Source organism: Hylobates moloch, unplaced genomic scaffold (genome assembly GCF_009828535.3).
Source record: "Hylobates moloch isolate HMO894 unplaced genomic scaffold, HMol_V3 SCAFFOLD_22, whole genome shotgun sequence".
Taxonomy (NCBI): Eukaryota; Metazoa; Chordata; class Mammalia; order Primates; family Hylobatidae; genus Hylobates; species Hylobates moloch.
In genome coordinates, this window is record NW_026652297.1 from 32,773,858 (window position 1) to 32,795,145 (window position 21,288).

The 21,288-nt window shown below is 42.0% G+C and overlaps 1 protein-coding gene and 1 long non-coding RNA gene across 2 annotated transcripts in view; one reads left to right on the forward strand and one right to left on the reverse strand.

Annotated features, from left to right (window-relative positions):
- Window positions 1-143: 143 nt before the first annotated feature.
- LOC131382275 (uncharacterized) lies at window positions 144-3,664 on the reverse strand. The gene is made up of 3 exons (XR_009211585.1): window positions 3,620-3,664; window positions 2,708-2,843; window positions 144-1,451 (listed from the first exon to the last, which is right to left on the reverse strand). It is a non-coding gene; the product is annotated as an uncharacterized LOC131382275 (long non-coding RNA).
- Window positions 3,665-3,792: 128 nt separating this feature from the next.
- Window positions 3,793-21,288, forward strand: part of ELP3 (elongator acetyltransferase complex subunit 3) — a 99,739-nt gene continuing 82,243 nt past the window's right edge. The window contains exons 1-6 of the mRNA XM_032143507.2: window positions 3,793-3,906; window positions 7,849-7,948; window positions 10,474-10,612; window positions 17,047-17,117; window positions 18,242-18,305; window positions 20,681-20,749. Of these exons, the coding sequence (XP_031999398.1) occupies window positions 3,888-3,906; window positions 7,849-7,948; window positions 10,474-10,612; window positions 17,047-17,117; window positions 18,242-18,305; window positions 20,681-20,749 (462 nt within the window). The 5' untranslated portion in view covers window positions 3,793-3,887. The remainder of the gene's footprint in view (window positions 3,907-7,848; window positions 7,949-10,473; window positions 10,613-17,046; window positions 17,118-18,241; window positions 18,306-20,680; window positions 20,750-21,288) is intronic.

The following is a 21,288-nucleotide window of genomic DNA, read 5'->3' on the forward strand; positions in this document are numbered from 1 at the left end:
CTGTCATAAAAGATGTTCATGGAAGTGTTGACAAAAAGGGTCAAACTCTGTAAAATACTTGAAGAGATTTATTCTGAGCCATGAGGGACCAACTGATGCAAGACAGGAAAGCCCCAAAATTGGGGCTTTGCCTGGGAGGGTTCTTGGCTTCACCCAGGAAAGAATCCAATGGTGAGCTGGTGGTGTTAAATAGCAACTTGCATTGAAGCAGCAGTGCACAGCTGCAGCAGAGGGGCTGCTCCTTGTGGAGCAGGGCTACTCACAGGCAGTGCCCAGAAGAGCAGCTCAGAGACAGTTCTGCAGTCATATTTATACCCACTTTTAACTATATACAAATTAAGGGGTGATTTACACAGAAATGTAGAGAATGAGGGTGGTAACTTCCAGGTCATCAGGTCATTGCCATGAAAAGGGGAGGGTAATGTTCAGGTGTTGCCACGGCAATAGTAAACTGACATGGCATACTGGTGGGCATCTTATGGAAAGCTGCTTCCACCCCTGCCCTGTTTCAGCTAGTCCTCAACTTGATCCAGTGTCCAAACTCTGCCTCCAGAACAGAGTCCCACTTCCCACCTCACAATGGTCCGTGACAGAGCCCCAGGGGATCCTGAGAACATGTGTCCAAGGTGGTCAGGTTACAGCTTGACTTTATACATTTTAGGGAGTTATAAGACATTACTACATGTAAGATGTATATTGGTTTGGTCTAGCGTGGAGGCAAAGTTAAATATTAAATCTGAATTCAATTGAACCTGTACACAAACAATAGTCACCAAGTCCTGGAACAGGTTTTGTGAGTCCCTTGAAGCTTTCATCCAGCGCTGTTTCAGAGAAATCTCTATTTCAATCTATTCCTACACATTAGTTATTGAAAAACAATAGACAATAGCAAAAACAAGTTGACCTTTTTGTGTTCCTTCAGCCCAGTTGTGAAGGGCCCTTGTGACTGGGCGTCATGCCAAACAACTTGTTACAAAATGAGCTAGGGTCCCAGGCCCAGCCGAAGCTTCAGGAGACCTTTCCTCATCTGTGCAAGGAGGAGTGGCCAACTCTGGAACCCAGGCTGTTGCTTCCCAGTCTTGTGGTGAATCCTCCATAGTCTGGTGAGTGTAGTGTTCGAGTTTGGAACCCAGGCCGTTGCTTCTTGGTCTTGTGATAAATCCTCCATAGTCTGATCGGTATATATATACATTTTCCCTTCTACCCTTCCCATTGCAATTTTCTTATTATATCTGCCTTGCCATTTACATGGGATAAAGGTTGTTTACCCTTAAAGGTATTGTGTACGTGTCTTTTCTTCTCCCCTCACGCATCTCCCACACGGAACATCCAGAAAGGTGGGACAACTCAAAGCATTGATGTGGGGTCAGGGGGCAACACTTCCAGGTCACAGGTCACAGGCAGATTCAGTTTTCTCTGACTGGCAATTGGTTGAGTTATTTTCTATAGACCTGAAATGAACAGAAAGGAATGTCTGGGTTGAGATACGCAGTTGTGGAGACTAAGGTTTTATTATGCAGAGGAAGCCTCCAGGTAGCAGGCTTCAGAGAGAATAGATTGTAGATTGTAAATGTTTCTTTCTTTCTGTTTTTTTTTTTTTTTTTTTTTAGCTGGAGTCTCGCTCTGTTGCCCAGGCTGGAGGGCAGTGGCGCAATCTCGGCTCACTGCAAGCTCCGCCTCCCGGGTTCACACCATTCTCCTGCCTCAGCCTCCCAAGTAGCTGGGACTACAGGCGCCCGCCACCATGCCCGGCTAATTTTTTGTATTTTTAGTGGAGACGGGGTTTCAACGTGTTAGCCAGGATGGTCTCGATCTTCTGACCTCGTAATCTGCCTGCCTCAGCCTCCCAAAGTGCTAGGATTACGGCGTGAGCCACCACGCCTGGCCGTAAATGTTTCTTATCAGACTTCAAGAGTTGGTTCTGTGCTCTATCAGCCTTAAGGTCTCTGTGTTGATGTTAATACTGGTTAGCAGCTCCTGAATTCTAAAAATGAGGAGGGAATAAGGAGGCATGTCCACCCCCACTTCCCATCATGGCCTGAACTACTTTTTCAGTTTAACTTTGGAATGCCCTGGGCTGAGAATTATTTTTAGTTTACAAAGAACTTATGTTCATTGGTATAGGATGACAATGAGGTCAGACAATACCACTGAACTTGGCAGGCTGGGAAGTTACAAAGCCTAGCAAGGCCAGTTTCAGTGTCATAGTGGGGTCAAAGCCTCGTTGTTACCTGAATTCTAGTAGGGTACATATTCCTGTCTTTATTAATGGGAGAGGTTCTTAATCTCCAGCCCATGGACAAAGGACATCATAGACGAGTTTCAGGAAAACATCCCAAGTCCTGCCTCCAAATTTTGAAAATTTTGTGCCTGTGTATTTTTCTGGAGAACGTAACCAGCGTCTGAGACAGGTCCCAGTCTGGAGGTTTATTCTGCCAAGGTTGAGGACACACCCAGGAAAAAGAGACATAAGTTATCATGGAATCTGGGGCCTGTGGTTTTTCCAAAGAGGGTTTTGAGGACTTCAATATTTAAAGGGGAAAGAGCAGGCAGAAGGGGAAAGAGGAACAACTATGCATTCATTTCACACTCAGTAAATCTGCCTTTTACAGAAGACAAAGTAAACATAGAGGAAGGAGTCAAATATGCATTTTTCTTGGGGTGGACTGAAGGGTGATTTCTAGTCTTGTCCTTGTCCCCTACTTACTGTAAATTTGCATGGTCAGGGTGGAATTCAACAGAAGTGTTGTAAGGTAAAGATTCTGCCACTCACAAGGAATTTCCCTGTGAGCAACTCCTCTGGGAGGCCACCTGGGGAGATACGTGGGCTTCTGTCTTTGCAGCTGTTTGGGAACAGAAGGAAGGCAGTTTTTGCGTGACTCAGTTCACAAGCTTAACTTTTTGTTGTTGTTGTTGTTGAGACAGGGTCTCGCTCTGTCGTCCAGGCTGGAGTGCACTGGACAACAGAGCACGATCTCCACTCACTGCAACCTCCACTTCCGGGTTCAAGAGATTCCCCTGCTTTAACCTCCCAAGTAGCTGGGATTACAGGCATGCACCAACACGCCTGGCTAATTTTTGTATTTTTAGTAGAGACAGGGTTTCACCATGTTGGCCAGGGTGGTCTCGAATGCCTGACCTCAGATGATCTGCTGGCCTTGGCCTCCTGAGATGAGCATTGTGCTAGTATTACAGGTGTGAGCCACTGCGCCCGGCCCTAAGCTTAACTTTTTTCTTTGGCAGAGTTTAGGGTCCCGAGATGTTATTTTCCTTCCACAAGAGACATCCACAGCTTTCACGATGGTTACCGATCATATGTGCCATTCATCTAAGACCAAGGTGACCACCTGGTCCCAAAGCCTGCACCTAGGATTGTTACTCGATTCCCGCCTGGTCTCTTCCAGGCCCTCAGTTAGTTTCCACAACATGGGAGGGTTCCTCCTCCGTGATCTCGCCCATTCACGTTCCCACCCACCCTCCCCGGATGTGACGACCCTGGGCTCCCACACCCCCTCCATGAGAGACCATCCACTTCCACCCTTTCACTTAGGCTTCCTGGCGCAGCCTCTATCCAGGAACTCTGTCCCATAGCTGTACTGCCCAGGTCGAGCTTTCTAACCCCAAGATGCTACTCTGTTCAGACGTTCCCATCTTCCATCCCTGAGACCCGGGGTAGGATCGCAGCCTAGCGGCCTCACACGCCGCCTGCTACCCGCTAGCTGCAACAAGGGGCGGGGCGTGGCTTTGTGCACGTCGGCTTCCGGGAAGAGCTTTACGATACCTTGACCGACATTTTACGACAGGCGGGATTGGCTGTCAGGGTTCCCCGGGGTCTGAGTTTGTGGCTGCATTTTTATCTCTGGTGGCTCTGCTACGGCGGCGCAGAAATGAGGCAGAAGCGGAAAGGTGCGAAAGGGGAAGGAGATGGGGGAAAGGGGTGGTCCGAAAGGGGCGAACGCCCAGGCAATCAAATGCTGAACCGAACTTTTCCCGCGAGAATCCGCTACCCAGTCCAGTCGCCCCGCCACGTAGGGTCAGTCTGCCCATTCTGGTCCCCCAGCCTTCTCTTTTTTCCTGTTTTGCTTTTTGAAGCACCCTACCCTTCCTCTCTTCCTCTTTGGCAGTCACGTGGTGTCTTTGTTTGAATGGCAGGGAAACCTTTATTCCAAGATATGCCCTCCGAGGAGTTAACGTCGATATAACGGGTTGTGGGACTTTTCATTTGTTAAGATTTGTTTCACGACACATTTGACATGTTAGTTTGAGAGTTTCTTTTAAAGCCATATTTTAAGATATTAAAAAAACCTTAATTATCCTTGGATTCAGTGTAACAGTTGTGCATGCAGTTATTCCCATTTTTATTACCTCCTGAGTTAGCAATGAACAATTTCACCTTTGGTTTTTGAACAGGACGGATTCAAATTTGAAATATTCTCTCACAGGTTCTGTTCCTATTTCTATACACTCATTTGACCAGCTGGTCTAATCATGGTAATGGTTGTCAGTATAATAGCTACCGTTTATTGAGCCTGTGTTTTGAAGTCGATATCATTTCCATTTTACAGATGAAGAAGCTGAGATTCAAAGAGTTAAGTAACTTTCCCAGACCAAAATTATATTTAGGTATGGAGCTGGCTGGTCAGGCTGTATCTGTGACCTCAAAAAACATAAAATGAAAAATAGATACATCGTTAATCACTATGCTTCTTGACATTAACTGCTATTTTTCTTTCTTCCAAGCAACAATTCTAAGTGTCCAAGTTACCTTAGATTGAGTCTTGTCATATTTGCATGCCCTAAATTAATTTGTTATCTCACTCTAACTTGCTCCTTCTCAATCTGTCAGGATTCTTTTAGCTTATTCTGTCACCAAGTCATGTTGATTCTTACTTAGAAATTACTTCCTGAAATAGTTTATTCCTCTTCATTCTGGCCGCCAACCTCCTAACTCACCTTCATCACTAACTAATATTTGAATGGTATTTTAGCTTTCATATACATTATTTATTTGAGTCTTAGAATGGTTTTGTGAAATTTGGATGTATTACCCTAATTTTACAGACAAGGAAATGGGCGCTCAAAAGTTGTTGATCTCGGCCAGGCGCGGTGGCTCATGCCGGTAATCCCAGCATTTTGGGAGGCCAAGGCGGGTGGATCACTTGAGGTCAGGAATTGGAGACCAGCCTGACCAACATGGTGAAACCCCGTCTCTACTAAAAATACAAAAATTAGCCGGGCGTGGTGGCAGGTGCCTGTAATCCCAGCTACTTGGGAGGCTGAGGCTGAGGCAGGAGAATCACTTGAACCTGGGAGGTGGAGGTTGCAGTGAGCCGAGATCGCACCACTGCACTCCAGCCTGGGTGACCGAGCAAGACTGTCTCAAAAAAAAAAAAAGAAAAAGAAAAAGAAAAGAAAATTGTCGATCTTTTCCTTTACCACACAGCCAGTAGGCATTGGGACTGGATCCTGTCTTACATTTTGTGGGTTTTTTAAAACAATGTTGCCTTTCAAGAGCCATTTGAGTAGTATCCGTATTATATGTATTCTTTTTCACTTCCTGAATCATTCTTTGTACTGATAATATTCTTACCTTTCTTAAACATTACTTTCATCTTTTTATTTCCAAAGTTGAGAATGTGCAATTCTTCACTGTCTATTGCATTTCATTTCAGTGCCTTTGCCTAGTGTCCAGGGTCCCCTGTAATCTGTTCTTTATTAAACCCTGTTAGAAAGCTGGATTCTAGTTAGGCTGTGCTGTTTCACACAAAGATAGGTAATTCCTATGCCTGACATTATTTCTTCTGGATTGCCTTCTGTTTTGCAGATCTTTAAAGATCCCTGTGCCATTTCCTTCATGAAGCCTTTTCCTACTCATTTACTCTTCAAGTTCTTGATACACTCAAGAGCTACACAAGTGGTTTCCAAATCTTATCTCTTCTTATCAGCTGATCCCCTTTTACCCTCCAAATTAAATTCTTACACAGAACCTCAGTATATAAACAGCTGAAAGCAGAGCTGCTGTGGTGGAAATAAAGAGACCCCCTCCTTTTTTCCCCCATGGCTTATTTTCCTCTTCCCTTCTCCCTTCCTCTGCCATGACCACCACCAGTCCTAGCTCTGTTACATGGCCCGTGAGGCACCTTTGTAGAACTCTGGAAGTTCTGAGTTATGTGGTTTGGAAAGCATTTAGCCTTTGAGTACAGATGGACTTTATTTCTCTCAAAAATTGTTGTGTATATGTTAGCCTTGCCTCATTAAATTAGCTGCAGTGTGCTACAGTGAAAAAAGCATGGAAGTTGTGGTGAAAAGAGCTGGATTTGAGTCTTGGCTCTGCTATTTACGATGGCTTGTTAACTTGCGTTAGCCTCATTTTTCACATCTATAAAATGGGGTAACAGTACCTACCCTCCATGTTACTGTAAGGGTTCAAATGAGATAAAGTAAATGTGAGGGCTCCATAACTGCCAGGGCCTTCCATCCATACTTTCATTATCTTTTAGCTTTCTCTACAGTATGAGTCCTCAACCCCCTGGGCCATGGACCTGTACTGGTTCATGGCCTGTTAGGAGCTGAGCCACACAGAAGGTGAGCAGCAGGCAAGCAAGTGAAGCTTCATCAGTATTTGCAGCCACTTCCCATCACTCATGTTACTGCCTAAGCTCTGCCTCCTGTCATATCAGCAGTGGCATTAGATTCTCAAAGGATCCTGAACCCTGTTGTGAACCGTGCATGTGGTGGGTCTAGGTTGTGTGCTCTTTATGAGAATCTAATGCCTGATGATCTGTCACTGTCTCCCATCACCCCCAGATGGGACTGTCTAGTTGCAGCATAACAAGCTCAGGGTTCCCACTGATTGTATGGGAATAGAATTCGTTATGGTGAATTGTATAATTATTTCATTACATAAAACAATACAGTAATAATAATAAAAATAAAGTGCACAATAAATGTAATGCGCTTGAATCATCCTAAAACGACCCTGCTCCCCTGGAAAAATCATCTTCCACAAAACCAGTCCCTTTTATCAAAAAGGTTGGGAACCACTGCTCTACAGGCGAGAAGCTTGCTTGCCAACAGCTTCCAAGCTGATATCCCACAGCTTTTGTCCCTGGAAAAAGACTGGCATTTTTTACCTTGAGGAAAAGAGCTCAGATTGGCCTGGCTTAGAGATATGCCCATCCTTGAACCAATCCTTGAACTGTGCTTGAGTGGATGGGGTCATACAGGAACCTGTCAGCTTCTGCTGTTGCCTTTGGATGAGAGCGAGAGCCCCAGTTGCCAGAAGTTCATGATGGTGGACAGACAATATTTTAGAAATGCATTAAGATTCTTAGGCAGATACCTGGGTTTGAATTTCAACTTTACTCCTTGATAGCATCTTCATGGAATAGGCACATATTCTCGTTCTGTCTGCCTCTGTTCTGAGAATTACCTGAATTCATGCATCTAAATGTTCTTTATGAACTCTAAAGTATTATGCAAATATTAGTAATTACAACTCTGGAGATAAAGGGCAGAGAATTACTTTGGTCCTTTCCTGTGTGATTAGGTTCTTTCTCCTCACATTGTTTCTACTCCTTGTATCCTTCCCTGTATTTATTTTTAATAATCTCATAGAGTATATGCTTCTAAAGGGAGCTTTTCCCATATATATGTAAAGCCACATTTGTTTTAAAGATACAAAAGATATGATCAAATTGTAAACAGTAGAGGTTTAGCATCTTCTGAACTTGAGCTATTCATTTGGCATATTTGTATGGTTTTGGAGGGAAAACTGCTACTAAATCAGATTTTAAAATCTTGATTGAACGATACGATTTTTGACATTGTTGAATATTAACTTTCCAGGAGATCTCAGCCCTGCTGAGCTGATGATGCTGACTATAGGAGATGTTATTAAACAACTGATTGAAGCCCACGAGCAAGGGAAAGACATCGATCTAAATAAGTAAGTGGATATAAAGAGAGAGCAAGCTTGTTCTTAGATCTCTTTTATGAAATTATCTAGTACTACTTGTTTTCCAGCTCAAGTTTTATTTTAATTGAGAATTTTAGCTTTCTGCCTTGCCTTGTCATTCATTTCTCTTTTTTTCTGCAAGCTCCGCCTCCTGGGTTAATGCCATTCTCCTGCCTCAGCCTCCCAAGTAGCTGGGACTACAGGGGCCCGCCACCACACCCGGCTGATTTTTTGTATTTTTAGTAGAGACAGAGTTTCACTGTGTTAGCCAGGACGGTCTCTATCTCCTGACCTCGTGATCTGCCGCCTCAGCCTCCCAAAGTGCTGGGATTACAGGCGTGAGCCACCGCGCCCAGCCGTCATTCATTTCTTAATGGCAAAATTGTCTCAGCTTAGTAATACTAATAGCTTCTAACATTTATTGGGCACTTACTGTATTCCAGACACTGTTGCTAGTGCATTGTTTTATTAGCTCAGTTAATCCCCTCAAAATTCTGTGAGATAGGTACTGATACCAGCCACACTTGACAGGTGGGTAATCTGAGCCAGAGAGCAGTTAAATAATTTGTCCAGGAATAAATAATTTGTCCAGGGATAAGTAACTAGTAATTGGCAGAGCTGGGATTTGGAATTAGGTCAGCCATCTCCAGAGCACATGTTCTTCTGTGCTGCATCGCTGCACATCCTACTTTCCTTCCCTACTGTCTCAGCTGAAGCAGCAGTTTTCTGTCAGGAAAACCCTCCCTTTGGGGCCCCCGATCTAATCCAACCCTCCCCTGCTGTAGAACCTCTTTGACACATTCATCCACTTCCTCTCCATAATCGTTTTTAGCTTGGACTTTCCTACAGTCTCAAATAAGAGTTGTCTTTCATCTCTGCATCTATTTTTTTTTTAAACTATAATATATATTCACTCTACATAGATCTTCCCTAATGAAAGGGTTCTCTCCCCAACCCCAGGTCGTCTAATCGTCACATACAGGAATGACCTTTTCTTAGACTCTCTTCTCTGATACTTGAGATGCTGCAATATTTTACCCCTTCCTTGAATCCTCATGCTTAGTAAATATTTGCTACAGGAATAAATAAGTAAATATCCTCTTTTGACTATAAAGTTATTGTATTTTACTGATTTTTCTACCATGTCTTTAGCAGTTTTTCTTCCTTTTTTTGTTGGTTATACCCCTGATTATACAAATCTTTAATTTCTAGTGAACATGTCTACATCTTATGTATATTTGTTTTCTTTAATTTTAGCACATCTAAAGCTAAAGCTGCCATTGTCCTTAAAACTTGCCCGTCCTCAGATGTCACCAGCCTATTATTGGAAGGTCTCTCAGTCTGGCTTCAACCTGCTTTTCCAAGTTTTTAAACCTCTGTATCTTTACATTGAAAATCTTCTGCTTTCTGTCAAGTTGGTCTACTTGTATTTCTTAAAATATGTGCATTCCTGTTTTTGCATCTGCACATAAATCAGCCTGTCTGCCCTCCATGTCATCTTTGTGTCTTTACTGACTGAGACCTACTCTTTCTTCTGTGTTCATTTCCATGAGTATCTCCCCAGCACACATCAAATTCCTCCCTGAACTCTAGAAGCATTCATTGTTAGTATGTGTGTGTGTTTTATGACATATGTTTTAATCATTTATACATTAATTTTTTTGGTACGCCTGTCTGCAAACATGTAAACATAGAACATGAAAGGACTGTGCCTTGCACATTTGAACATACCAAGTATTCAGGCAGCCTCTTGTACATGTTAGGTACTCAGTTAATGTTTGTTGACAACGATGTGAGCACTTCACAGATATTTCTAGATGGATTAAAGTTAGAAGACAGGGTGACTGTTAGAGTTTGGCTAGGAGGCACAAAGAAAAGCTGGTAAAAGTGTTTTTTTAAATTTCAAAAATATGTACTTTATTTCCTATTTGGTTCTGCATAGCCATCCTTGATTTTTTTTTTTTTTTTTTTATTGTTGTTATTGTTTTGTCTAAGACAGTAATGGTCAACCAGGGGTGATTTCCTCCTCAGGACATTTGGCAATGTCTAGGGACATTTTTGAGTGTTACAACAGGAAGACAGGAAGAAGGATGGTAGTACGTAGAGACCAAGGATGCTGCTAAACATCCCTCAATTCGCTGGCCACTTGCCACAGCAAAGAACTGTGTGGTCCCAAACATCAGTAGTGCTGAGGTTGAGAAAGGTGGAGTCAGAATAGTCCTTTGAAGCTGCAGCACTATTCTGAACTAGATCTATATTGTGTCATCGTCCGGGGACCCTTCTCCCTCCACAGTCCTCTGGTTTTCTTTCTGGTACTCGAGAGGGGGAAATAGTCATTCACTCGTGAATTTTATTCTTCTATTTCCCTGATAGTCACAGATCTTAAAACAATTCTTGTCACATGGTGAAGGGATTGGAGAGTGACAGTTGTTAATGATATTGTTTATAGATCATCCTCTTGGTAGCTTGTCCTTAAAATACCATGATCTTGATAATGTGAGATGCTTTACTTTCAGGGTGAAAACCAAGACAGCTGCCAAATATGGCCTTTCCACCCAGCCCCGCCTTGTGGATATCATTGCTGCTGTCCCTCCTCAGTATCGCAAGGTCTTGATTCCCAAGTTAAAGGCGAAACCCATCAGAACTGCCAGTGGGGTGAGTGATTCGACTCATGAGGTATCGACACACTGAGTATCTGTTCTGGCAGAAGTCCCTGCCCCATGTAACACCCGTGTAGTGAGGTAGAGGTTGGGGATTCTGACTAACGAAGTCCCCATATTAGGATATGTGCTGGAGTGGAGACCTGTGCTGAATGCAAGGAGAGCAGAGAGAGAAAAAAATATAATTGTGATTAAAGGAGTAGATGATGTTTTGACCTCTTTATAGATTTAGACTTGGTGACAATCACAACAGGATAAATGTTGGCCATCTTAAGCTGGTAGCTTTCACTATAATTGATGCTTATGAAAGGTACTTTTGAAAGGTAGTTAATGGTGCAAAGTAGTTCTATATGTGGTCATTATGAGCACTGTGGAAGTCCAGAGGACAGCGATGTCCCTGCAGCAAAAGGGGCTGGGGAAGGCCCAGTAGAAAGCCACAGAGCTTGCTTGACCCATAAGCCAAGAAGAGCAGGCTTGAAGCATCGTGGGAGCAAGGACACAGGGGCTAAGGCACAGAGGTAGAAATGACAGGAAGGGTGTGATGCACACAGGGAATAGCGAGTATGCTGGACTGAAGGGCGTTAACAGTTCAGGAGAGTAGGACTGCGCATTGAACAGCTAGTTTGGGATCAGCTTGTAAAAATCTTAAGTGTCTGGCAAAGCAGCTAGATAATAGGAAACAAAAGTTTTGAAAAAGGTAGTGATATGAACAAAGTAGATTTTCAGAAAATTAATTTGGATACAACATGCAGGGTAGTTTGGAGACAAAAAGACTAGACGCTCTTGGTATGATCTCAGTATGCAGTCTTAAGGACTTAAGTTAGGATGGAGACTCTAGGATGAAAAAAGATGAGTGTGAGATACATGCACGGAACTTGATAGAATTAAGACCCTCCTAACATATGGTCCCCAGCACCAAATTCTGTTCCTAATGTGATCCCACAAGTTCATTCTGTTATTTGAATTGGGATATTATATTCCAAGCAGCTTGTGTTGACTTGGTGACCATATCTCCTGGATCACCTTACGTTAGTGGCTAATTAAACCCTAAAACTTTTACATACAATGTACCACCAAACCTCATATCCTCTTCTTTGTACTTAAATGTTTTTGTTTTGTTTTGTTTGTTTGTATCTAGTGTAAAAAGCTTGTTGGCCGGCATGGTGGCTCATGCCTGTAATCCCAGCACTTTGGGAGGCTGAGGTGGGCGGATCACGAGGTCAGATTGAGACCATCCTGACTAACACGATGAAACCCCATCTCTATTAAAAACACACACAAAAAATTAGCCAGGCAGGGTGGCGAGCGCCTGTAGTCCCAGCTACTCAGGAGGCTGAGGCAGAAGAATGGCATGAACCCGGGAGGTGGAGCTTGCAGTGAGCTGAGATCATGCCACTGCACTCCAGCCTGGGCAACAGAGGGAGACTCCTTCTCAAAAAAAAAAAAAAAAAAAAAGAGAAAAAAAAGGCATGTTAAGAAAAACTGAAAGTGCATGCCCCTCACCTCCCTTTTTCTACCCTAGGGCAACCATTTTTATCTCTTAGCCAATTTCTTTAGCATTAACTTCCATATCCTTAAATAAAATACCATTTTTTATATAAGTCTTGACTTTTTCTTTTTTTTCCCTGAGACAGAGTCTTGTTGTGTCGCCCAGGCTGGAGTGCAGTGGCACGATCTTGGCTCTCCACAACCTCTGCCTCCCAGGTTCAAGCGATTCTTGTGCCTCAGCCTCCCAAGGAGCTGGGATTAATAGGCATGCGCCACAATGCCCAGCTGATTTTTGTATTTTTAGTAGAGACAGGGTTTCACCATGTTAGCCAGGCTGGTCTCGAACTCTTGACCTCAAGTGATCTGCCTGCCTCAGCCTCCGAAAGTGCTGGGATTACAGACGTGAGCCACTGTGCCTGGCCGACTTTTTAGGGTTAAGCATTATGTGTGGGTTTGCCACTAAAGAAGACAGAAACTTAGCAACCTTTCAGCCTGACTGGTAAACCGAGTCTTCTGCGATACCACCCTCTCTGTTTCTCCTTCTATCTCTGATCATTTCTGTCCTTTCTTGGAGGGCTACCCTTGTTGTGCTTGCCTCTAAAAGTTGGTGGTTTCTGTTATCCTGGGCCCATTGTGTTGGGTACTTTGCGTGCTTTCTTTGGTAACCTCATCCATTTGATGATTTTAGTATTGCTGTATGCTGACTCCCAGCATGAACCATTCCCTGAGCTTCAGACTCCTGGCAGATTGTCAGTTAGGCACCTGTCCTTTGACTGCCTAAGAACCTCCTGAAGTATAACATAACTAAAACTAATACCAGACTTGCTTATTCACCTTTCCTGTCCATGTTAGTTCATAGTACCACCGTGCACTCAGTTTCCAAAAAAATGTGAAATGCATTCGCCATTCCTACTGCCACTGGTAGGAATGCTTTGGCCTTTATTATTTCTTGTTTAGATTGTTTCAGTAATTTCCTTACTTGTCTACTTTGTCCTACCTGCATGAAATTCATCTTTAACAGTGTCACAAGAGTGATCTATCGAAAGTATCAGAAACACACAGCTGGTGGCCATTCCCTATCTACTGCCATTCTCACCTCTGTGCTTTTATTCTTGCTGTTTCTCTGATGGTGCTTTGTTTATTTTATACAGTAGTTTTAGGTTTACAGAGACAGAAAATTTTATATACTTCCTCTGGCGCCTTCACCCCTACTCCAGTTTCCCTATTATTAATATCTTGCATTGTTTGGTACATTTGTTATAATTGATGAACCAATATTGCTGCATTATTATTAACCAAAAACCTGTAGTTACGTTAGAATACACTCTGTGTTCTACATTCTATAGGTTTTGCCAATGCATAATGTCATGTATCCACTATTACAGCATCATATAGAATAGTTTCACTGCCCTAAAATCTCCTATTTGTGGCTGGGCGCGGTGGCTCATGCCTGTAATCCTAGCACTTTGGGAGGCTGAGGCAGGCAGATCAGCTGAAGTCAGGAGTTTGAGAACAGCCTGGCCAACATGGTGAAACCCCGTCTCTACTAAAAACATAAAAATTAGCCAGGTGTGGTGGTGGGCACCTGTAATCCCAGCTATTTGGGAGGCTGAGGCAGGAGAATAGTTTGAACCCAGGAGGCAGAGGTTGCGGTGAGCCGAGGTAATGCCATTGCACTCCAGCCTGGGTGACAGAGTGAGATTCTGTCTCAAAAAAACAAACAAACAAAAAAACAGCTATTTGTCCCTCTCACTCTCCATGTTCTAGACGTAACCTGACTACCACTGATTGTTTTATTGTCTTTAATAAAGTTTGCTTTTTCCAGAGTGTCATGTACAGTAATTGGAATCATACAGCCTTTCCACTTAGCAATATGCATTGAAGTCTGCCATGTCTTTTTGTGACTTGGCAGCTCATTCTTTTTTTTAAATTGCTGAATGATATTCCATTGTATGGATGTACCATTATTTCCTTATTCATTCACCTGTTGAAGGACATCTTGGTTGCTTCCAGTTTTTGGCAGTTTTAAACAAAGCTGTGTGAAGGTTTTTGTGTCCACCTACATTTTTAGCTTACTTGAGTAACTGTCAAGAAGTGCAACTGGTAGATCATATAGTAAGACTATGTTTCACTTTGTAAAAAACCGCAAACTCTTCCAACGTGGCTGCACCATTTTGCATTCCCACCAGCAGTGAGTGAGTGCTCTGATGCTCCACATCCTTGCTAACACTTGGAGATGTCGGTGTTTTGGATTTTATTTAATTAATTTATTTTGAGACAGGGTTTTGTCCTGTCACTGAGGCTAGAGTGTGGTGGCATGATCACAGCTCACTGCAGCCTCAACCTCCCAGGTTCAAGCTATCCTCCCACCTCAGCCTCCTAAGTAACTGGGACAACAGGCATGCAACACCACACCAGCTAATTTTTGTGTTTTTTGTAGAGACAGGGTTTCACCATGTTACCTAGGATGGTCTTGAACTCCTAGGCTCAAGGGATCCTCCCACCTTGGTCTCCCAAAGTGCTGTGATTATAGGCGTGAGCTATGGTGCCCAGCCAGCGTTTTGGATTTTAGCCATTCTCATAGTTGAACAGTAGTATCTCCTTGTTGTTTAGTTTGTAATTCCCTAATGACGTGATGTTGAGCATCTTTCCATATACTTATTTGCCACTATATATCTTCTTTAGTGAGATATCTATTCACATCTTTTGCCCTGTTCTTAATTGGGTGTTTTCTTACTAGGTTTTAAGAGTTCTTTGTATATTTTAGCTGGAAATGATTTATCAGGTACCTGTTATGCAGATATTTTCTCCCAGTCTGTGGCTTGTCTTTTCATTGTCTTTCTCAGAGCACAACTTTTAAATATAGACAGGTAGGTCCGTAACCCATTTTGAGTTTGTATTCGAGTCGTGTTTGTGTTTTCCTTGAAACACCATGGTTGTTAACTTGGATACATTACTGTCATCTAAGCCTCAGACCTCACTTAAGTTTCACCAGCCGTTTCAATAACATCCCACAGAACCTAGTTCAGAATCAGCTGTTGGATTTAATTGTCATATCTCTTTAGTCTGGACATTTCCTTTGTCTTTTTTGGATTCCATTATCTTAACACTTTTGAAGATTTCAGGCAAGTTATTTTGTAGCACGTCCCTCAATGTGGGTTCATCAGCTGTTTCCTCATCATGAGATTGAGGTTACATGTCTTCAGCCCATGCATTACAGAAGCGGCACTGCGTTCTTCTCATCATCTCCCATCCAGTGGTGCGTAGGTTTGGCTTTCCTGTCACTGATGTTTCTCGTTTTGATCAAGGTGCTGTCCACCAGCCTTACCCTCTGTCAAGTTATTTTTTTCCACTTTGTATTAAGAAGTGTTGTATGGAGAAATACTTAGAAACCAGGTAAATACCCTGTTTCTCATCACATACCCAGTTCACTCCTTTATTTGTGTGAAGGAATTAATGGTTACCTATTTGGTGGGTTGTTATATTTGGTGGGTTGTTATCTGTTAGTATCAGAATTTATTTTGATGCACAAATTATTGCAGACTTGACCAATGGGAGCCTTTTCAAGGTGATTTCTATGTCTTTTTAAAAGTCCTCATCATTCTTTGAGCAGTTTCTAGCTTTCTGGCACAATTATATGTTCCAGGCTTGGCCAGACATGGTGGCTCATGCCTGTGATCCCAGCACTTTGGGAGGCCGAGCTGGGTGGATCACCTAAGGTCAGGAGTTTGAGACCAGTCTGGCCAACAGGGCGAAACCCTGTCTCTACTAAAAAGAAATACAAAAAATTAGCCAGGCGTGGTGGCACATGCCTGTAATCCCAGCTACTTGGGAAGCTGAGGCAGGGGAATTGCTTGAACCCAGGAAGTGGAGGTTGCAATGAGCTGAGATCACACCATTGCACTCCAGCCTGGGCAACAGAGTGAGACTCTGTCTCAAAAAAAAAAAGAAAGAAAAAAAAGAAAAATGTTCCAGGCTCATCTTAGACTTTCTTTGCTCCAGCCCTGGAATCAGCCATTTCCCCAAGGAGCCCTGGTTTCTTTTAGTGGAGAAGGATATTTACAAACCAAGACCTGAGTCCTAGATGTGCCTACTGCTGTCAGGGTATTGCTGCTGCCAGACTCTCAGTGGTCCAAGCAAGGACATATATATGTATAGCTGCATACATAAATGCTCACATACATGTAACACATTTCCATTTGTATTTATTTATCAGTCTACCATATGTTGAACACTCTGATTGACCACAATACCTTTAATTCCACCCAGCCCACAGAGTTCATTCTGCTTCTCTCTCTTTCCATGTTTATAGCTACTTCTCTGATAGTGAGAAGCCTGGCTTGCATTCGCTTTCATAAATGGCCAGATTTGACCAAGTGCCCTGGATGTAACCAGTCTTGCGTCTTTGCCACTGCCTCCTGTCCTCACCTCACTGAGGCTCTGTCAGACCCCTCTGAGGTTATTTACACCCAGACCCTGAAACATGAAGCTGTTAGTTTAATAGGCCCTGCTGCAAATATTGAGATCCAGTGTGTTCATGAGGCGTTTGAGTCACAAACGTTAGGTTTATATATAATTTCATAGAATTGCATAAAGTAATTTTTTTCTTATAGGCTATTTAGTGAGACAATCAGAGAGAGAAAGACTAAGAATCACTGGCTTTAACAATTAATTTATTATTTTGTACTTAATTTATTGTAAAATGGAATATAAATTCACATATATAATACATGTGGACAATTTAAAGATGATTAATATTGAACAGAGATCACTCTTGTACCCAGTGCCCAGCTTGAGAAATACGACTTCGTCAATAGCTTTGAAGCCCCTTCTTGCCACTCTTTGGTTGCATTCCTCTCTTTCCTTCTGAGGGATAACCACTCTGTGGAGTTTTGTATGAATTATCCTATAATAGCTTTTTTATTCGTCTTTCTTTTATAGATTGCTGTTGTGGCTGTGATGTGCAAACCCCACAGATGTCCACACATCAGTTTTACAGGAAATATATGTGTGTAAGTATGGTGATTTTTTAAATTGTATATGTGTGTGTTTTAATTAAACTAAATATGCTCCCTCGAGCCCTTAGTCAGTACATGCTGGTAATATTTAAAACTTCGACTTAATAGATTTATAGATTACTCTTTCAAACAAGCAACCATTGGTAGATATTTTAGTGCTTTAAAATTGGAATATATGAGGCCGGGTGCAGTGCCTCACGCCTGTAATCCCAGCATTTTGGGAGGCTGAGGCAGGTGGATCATCTGAGGTCAGGAGTTTAAGACCAGCCTGGCCAGCACCATGAGACCCCATCTCTACTAAAAATACAAAAATTAGCTGAGCGTGGTGGCATGCGCTTCTAGTCCCAGCTACTTGGGAGGCTGAGGCAGGAGAATCACTTGAACCTGGGAGGTGGAGGTTGCAGTGAGCCGAGATCATGCCACTGCACTCCAGCCTGGGCGACAGAGTGAGACTCCATATCAAAATAAATAAATAAAATTGGAACATATGAATATTTTAATTTGTTGCAATTTTTAAAATGTAGGCTATGGAACTCAAAACAGTAGACATTGGGATATGCAACTCAAAGCAGCACATTCTCTTAAACTCATAAATGAAACATGGGAATATGAGCTGCCTAAATTCAACATCAGAAATTTAAAATGAATTTGGATCAGAAACGTATCAAAATAAAAAATTATCCTTATACGTAACCTTTAGATTTCTCAAACTCACCTATTAGAAAGAATTAGCAGAAGAGTTTGCATGATTCTGGGTAGGAAGATAAAAAGGGGGAAAGATTTTCTTGAGTGTGGTTCCCAAGAGAACACTGAGTATTGATTCAAACTTAGAAAAACTTCATTTCTGTTATTTGCCCCGAAAAGCTTAAACCTCTGAAATAATCACAACTGCAGTATTTTGAAAATGGATGTAATAGTGTCCCTTTACATATTTATCTTATTTACTTCTTGGTAGAAAATACATTATTTACAGATACTACAAAGGTAGATTCTTCTGTTAGGATTTGAAAAGGAGGCTCGTTTGTTATCAGGATTCTTTGGAGATGGTAGATGCTTGGAACTAGCTGGTTGAACTCAGTTTTGCATCTGACATTCTTGTTCTTTTGTTGTACTGGCAGATACTGCCCTGGTGGACCTGATTCTGATTTTGAGTATTCCACCCAGTCTTACACTGGCTATGAGGTACAGTAACTTTGAGGCTGTCCTGATGAAATGTTGCATCATGCTTTACCTGTAGTATGGTTTTACCAGTACTGACTTTCTGACAATTTTTTGTTTTTGTTTTTTTCTGATTATAAAAGCTGTTCATTCACCAAATATTTGCCAGTGTCTACTAATGCCCTATATTGTTCTAGCCACTAGAGAAATACATAAGCACTTCTTATCCCAAACGCTATTCTAAGTGCTTTACAACTGTAAACCTTATTGCAGTGTTTTGAAGATAGACGCTATCATGATCCCAGTTTGCCAATCAGGAAACTAGGACATAGCAGGCTTAAATAGCTGGGCCAAAGACACACTATTAGTAAGTGACAAGCAGGTTTCAAACTCTGTGCTGCTCACCACTACATTGTACCGTCACTTTAGCAGTAGAAAATGGACAGGGTCCCTTTGTCTTCTGGAATTTACATTTTTTTTCTTTTTCTTTTTTTTTTTTTTTTTTGAGATGGAGTCTCACTCTTACCCAGGCTGGAGTGCAGTGGCATGATCTCCTTCACTGCAACCTCCACCTCCCGGGTTCAAGTGATTCTCCTGCCTCAGCCTCGCAAGTAGCTGGTACTACAGGCAAGCACCACCACGCCCAGCTAATTTTTGTATTTTTAGTAGAGACAAGGTTTCATCATGTTGGCCAGCCTGGTCTCGAACTGCTGACCTTAAGTGATCCACCTGCCTCGGCTTCCCAAAATGCTGGGATTACAGGCGTTAGCCACTGTACCCAGCCTGGAATTTATATTTTAATAATGGAAGGTAGATAGTAAAGAAACAAGAAGAAGTATCAGGCACTCAAAAAATGCTAAGCAGAGATGTAAAATCAAGTAAGGTGATGGCAGCTGAGATGGTTTAGCTGTGGTCATTAGGAAGGGGTTCTGTGAAGTGAGATTGAAGTTGAGTCTGAATGACAAGAAGGACCTAGTCCAAAGAGTATGTGGAAGGGGCATTCCTAGCAGAGAAGTCACTAGAATAAGGCCCAAGGAAGGAAAGACATGGGGGTGTTGTGCATTGCAGGGGGTGAGGGAAGCATGAGGCTGGGAGTGCAAATGAGCTGGGGTTTGTAAGCGAAGGTAAGGAGTTTCCATTTTAGTGCAGGAGTCATGAGAAGCTATTAGGATTTAAGGCAGGGGAATGATACAATCCGATTTAGGTTTTTTGAAAGATCATTTTGATGGCCATGTAGAGAAAGGGTTAGAGTGGAGACCAGAAAGAAGGCAGGAGGCCAGTGAGGCGCTTTTGAAGGAGTCACCCTCCTCAGAACAGCTCAGAAGCCAGGAGACCTTGTGACTTTTTTCTCATATATGTTTTCATTTCTTTTTCCTGTTTTCTAGGGTTCAAATTTTTTAAAATACAAGAGGAATGATTTCGTGAAAAGGCTTCCTGTCATTCCTGTCCCCTAGCCACTCTTTTTTACTCCTCCCCCTACCAGTTAGTGTTGTTTGTTATTTCCTCCCCATCCTTCAGGGATATTTTAGGAATACAGCATACACAGGTTGCCTATCCCTTAATGTGAAATGCTTGGGACTAGAAGTGTTTCGGATTTTGGATTTTTCTGGATTTTGGAATATTTGCATATACATAATGAGAAATCTTGAGAGTGGAACCCGAGTCTGAACATGAGATTCATTTTGGGTTTATGTACACCTGATACACCTAGCCTGAATTAATTTTATACAATATGTTTAATAATTTTGTGCATGAAACAAAGTTTGTGTTAAATACTTATCTGTGGAATTTTCCACTTACAGCATCATGTTGGCACTCAAAAAATTTTGAGGTTTGGAGCATTTTTGATTTTTGGATTAGGGATGCTCAACCTGGACATATTCTTTATTCGACTGATTCCATATAAGGTAGCATATCAGAGTCCTCTTTCACTTTGCCTTTTATTTTACAATATCTTAGTGAACATTTTATGTCAGTACATTGTTTCGTGGCTGTAGAGTATTCCACTGTATGATGGTAGCCATTACAAACTGTGTGGTATTTTAGAAGCTTATTTAAAAGTTACTTTATTACATGATTCTGGTATATGTATGCACATCTATGTCTGTGAGTAGAACACTTTGGTGATCCTGGGATTCCAGAAGTGTTTATACGAAAGACAGATGTGATCCAAGGAGACACCCTGCTGTTGAGGTGTTTATGACAGCGTGGGTGGACACCTGCCAGATGCGATTCAGGACATTATTTTGAACCCTGACAAGACTGAGAAAAATTAATGGGGTTACAAGCCATGTTTTCAATGTTTGGAACCATGGAGAGTTTTTTAAAAAATACAGTCCTTTTGAAACTACTTTTTATTTTTAATTCAATGTGGGCATAACAATATTTTTCTCTTCTAGCCAACCTCCATGAGAGCCATCCGTGCCAGATATGACCCTTTCCTACAGACAAGACACCGAATAGAACAGGTACATTTTTAAAAAACATGTTTTTTAAAAATTAGGTGTTTATACTTAGTAAGAAGCCATTGTTGCTTGATTCAAATTGAACCTGAAATAAGAACAAAAAAGGTGTTTTTCCTATTTATAAGTTTTCAATATCCATCTGAGGGAGGGAGAATTTGCCATGCCTAGCAAGGTCAAAAACACTACTTTCTTTAAAGACTGTATTTATTGTTTAAGAGTTTTATATTCTCTAAGTTTTTTTGAATTTGTAGAAAGTCATTTGTAGTATGAAATTTGTGGAATATGGATGTATGAAAGTTCTTAGACAATGGGTGGGTGTGTTGACTTTTAACTTCCAAAAGTCAGATTAAGAAGTATTTTGACTGGCCATGCACAATGGCTCATGCCTGTAATCCCAACCCTTTGGAAGGCTGTGACAGCAGATCACTTGAGCGTAAGAGTTCGAGACCAGCCTGGGCAACATAGCAAAACCCCATCTACAAAAAATACGAAAATTAGCATGGCATAGTGGTGTGCACCTGAAGTCTTAGCTACTTGGAAGG